This window comes from Tupaia chinensis, unplaced genomic scaffold (genome assembly GCF_000334495.1).
Source record: "Tupaia chinensis unplaced genomic scaffold, TupChi_1.0 Scaffold000673_1, whole genome shotgun sequence".
NCBI lineage: Eukaryota > Metazoa > Chordata > Mammalia > Scandentia > Tupaiidae > Tupaia > Tupaia belangeri.
This window is the reverse complement of record NW_006160196.1, coordinates 446,524-449,026: the sequence shown is the minus strand read 5'-3', so window position 1 is coordinate 449,026 and position 2,503 is coordinate 446,524. Positions and strand designations below refer to the sequence as shown.

The window sequence follows — 2,503 nt, the reverse complement described above, 5'->3', positions numbered from 1 at the left end:
GCCTCTCCTGCCCTGACTGCCCCGCCCCACCCCGCCTCTCCTGCTCCCTACTGCCCCACCCCACCCCTCCTGCTCTGACTGCCCCGCCCTGCCCCTCCTTCTCTGACTTTTCTGCCCCTCCTGCTCTGACTGCCCCACCTCCGGACTGACCCGCCCTGCCCCGCAGGCCACGGTGCTGGAGGAGATGCCACCCTTCCCCGAGCGGGAGTCCTCCATCCTGGCCAAGCTGAAACGCAAGAAGGGGCCGGGGGCCGGCAGCGCCCTAGATGATGGCCGGAGGGACCCCAGTAGCAACGACATCAATGGGGGTGTGGAGCCCACCCCGAGCACCGTGGTGAGTCCTCGGGGTGGGCCTTGAAGGCCACCAAACTGGGTGTGGCCGTGGGCACCTTTTCTCACCTTCACCTGCACTTCCTGCAGTCGACGCCCTCGCCTTCCGCGGACCTCCTGGGGCCTCGGGCAGCCCCTCCCCCAGCCCCACCCGCGGCTCCTGCAGGTGCGGGGAACCTCCTGGTGGACGTCTTCTCCGATGGCCCAGCTGCCCAGCCCAGCCTGGGGCCCACCCCTGAGGAGGCTTTCCTCAGGTACCACCCACCTTGCGCCCATCCCCTCCAGGGCTACCCCTCTGGGCCTCTGCCCTCTTTTCCACTCAGCCCCTTCCACCTCCCAACTGCTCCTCTCTCTCCCTTTCCCTCAAGCCTGTGACAGCCCTGGCTGTCACCACCCCAGCCCAGGCCTCTTAGTTCCCTGCCTCCCTCCTTCCGGCCACTCTGGACTTTGCTGACCTTGGCCACCTTCCTCCTTTCTCATCACTGTTTCTCAGCCTCCTCTTCCTTCTCTTCCCTCTTCCCTCTCTCCCCTACTCTTGCTGCCTCTCTGGGATTGGCTGGCTGCCACGCCTGTCTTCTCTTGTCTGCTCTTGGGTTTGGTTTTTTTCTGGAGCCGCCTGCCCCTGAGAGCCCCATGGCTTTGCTGGCTGACCCAGCTCCAGCTGCCGAGTAAGGGGGTGGCCTGAGGGTGTGGGGGGGAGACTCTGGTATCCCAGGGAGGTTTGGGGGATTGGCGCTCTCTTCGGTGGGTTCCTGATGACAGTGTCAGGTACAGGGGGACTTGAAGAAAAATGCAACCTGGGGTTTTCTGATGGGGCATGTGCCAGGGTCTCATTCCCCATTCCCATTAGAAGCAACTGCCATTCTGATCTTGGGGTTCCTGGAGGTGTTTTGAAGAGTCTCCAGTTCTGTTCGTCCAGGCCTCATACCCATTAGCTGTGGTCCCCCCCCAAAGACTCTCTCCATCTCACTCTTTTCCCTACCTCCAGCCCAGGTCCTGAGGACATTGGTCCTCCCATCCCGGAAGCTGATGAGCTGCTGAATAAGTGAGTCCAGGGAAGAATGGAGGAGGGGCGGGGGGCAGCTGTGGAGCCCACGGCAGGGTCCAGACAGGTACCCGTCATCCTGAGCACCCCACCACCACCACCCCACCCAGGTTTGTGTGCAAGAACAATGGGGTCCTGTTCGAGAACCAGCTGCTGCAGATTGGAGTTAAGTCAGAGTTCCGGCAGAACCTGGGTGTGTTGGGGACTGTGGGGACGGTGTGAGGGGAGACCTTGGCTTGGGCAGTGGCTAGGGAGGGCATCAAAGGAACCAGATGGAACCTTGCCTCCTCCACCTGCCAGGCCGCATGTATCTCTTCTATGGCAACAAGACCTCGGTGCAGTTCCAGAACTTCTCACCTGCAGTTGTCCACCCCGGAGACCTCCAGACTCATATCCTCTTGGGCTCCGCCCAGCCTCAGCTCCAGCCCTGCCCAGGAAGTGACTGCCCCTGGTCCAGAACCCTGCTCAGTCCCTCCGACTGAGCGCTTGGCACATGGTCACTGCCTTGAAGACAGGGTGGCCTCTCTTCCAGGACAGGAGGTGATGACCCCGGCTGCTCTGTGCCTCCGTCCTCTGTCCAGCCTCTGCCCTGACTCCATGCCAGGATCCCAGCACCTCCTACACTCGGGCCAGGCCCAGAGCACTAGGTGCTGACTAGGCCTCTCCTGTGTGGCCTGGGCTGTCACTGCCCCCTGAGCCTGCCTAGCCCTTTTGTGACTTGTAGACCATCCTCTTCCTTCCCATAGGGTGGTTCTGAAGACCAGAGGGCTGGAAACCAGGACGGCGGTCAGCCGTGTCGGTCCTCTTTCTTTTTCTCTGGGCTTCCATTTCCACGTCCATGGAATTAGTGCTGTGTGCTGGGAGGGAGAAGAGACGCTAAGACCCAGCCCTTGCAGATGGGTGACCCGCCTGCAGACGGGCAGCCCTGGGAGCTTCCATCTCTGCGCTGACAGAGAAGTGCTTCTGACAGGTAACCGCAGGCTCCTCCGGACACGATGAGACATCTTGCAGATGAGGCCAAGGTTTAGTAGCTGGCCCACAGCCACCAGTGGGTAGGACCTTGGCTCCGGAGCCCGTGCTATTCTGAGACATCTGGAGGGGGGGGGCTCAGAGGGGTGACACAGGGGC

The 2,503-nt window shown here is 62.0% G+C and overlaps 1 protein-coding gene across 3 annotated transcripts in view; it reads left to right on the top strand.

Annotated features, from left to right (window-relative positions):
• Positions 1-2,503, top strand: part of AP2A1 (adaptor related protein complex 2 subunit alpha 1) — a 54,086-nt gene that overhangs the window by 48,895 nt on the left and 2,688 nt on the right. For 2 of the 3 annotated variants that reach the window (XM_006160129.3, XM_006160128.2), the window contains exons 14-18: positions 167-334; positions 421-584; positions 1,319-1,375; positions 1,486-1,568; positions 1,676-1,765. In XM_006160129.3, the coding sequence (XP_006160191.1) occupies positions 167-334; positions 421-584; positions 1,319-1,375; positions 1,486-1,568; positions 1,676-1,765 (562 nt within the window). Of the gene's footprint in view, positions 1-166; positions 335-420; positions 585-932; positions 999-1,318; positions 1,376-1,485; positions 1,569-1,675; positions 1,766-2,503 lie in introns of all 3 variants that reach the window. The other variant, XM_006160130.2, reaches the window with a different exon arrangement.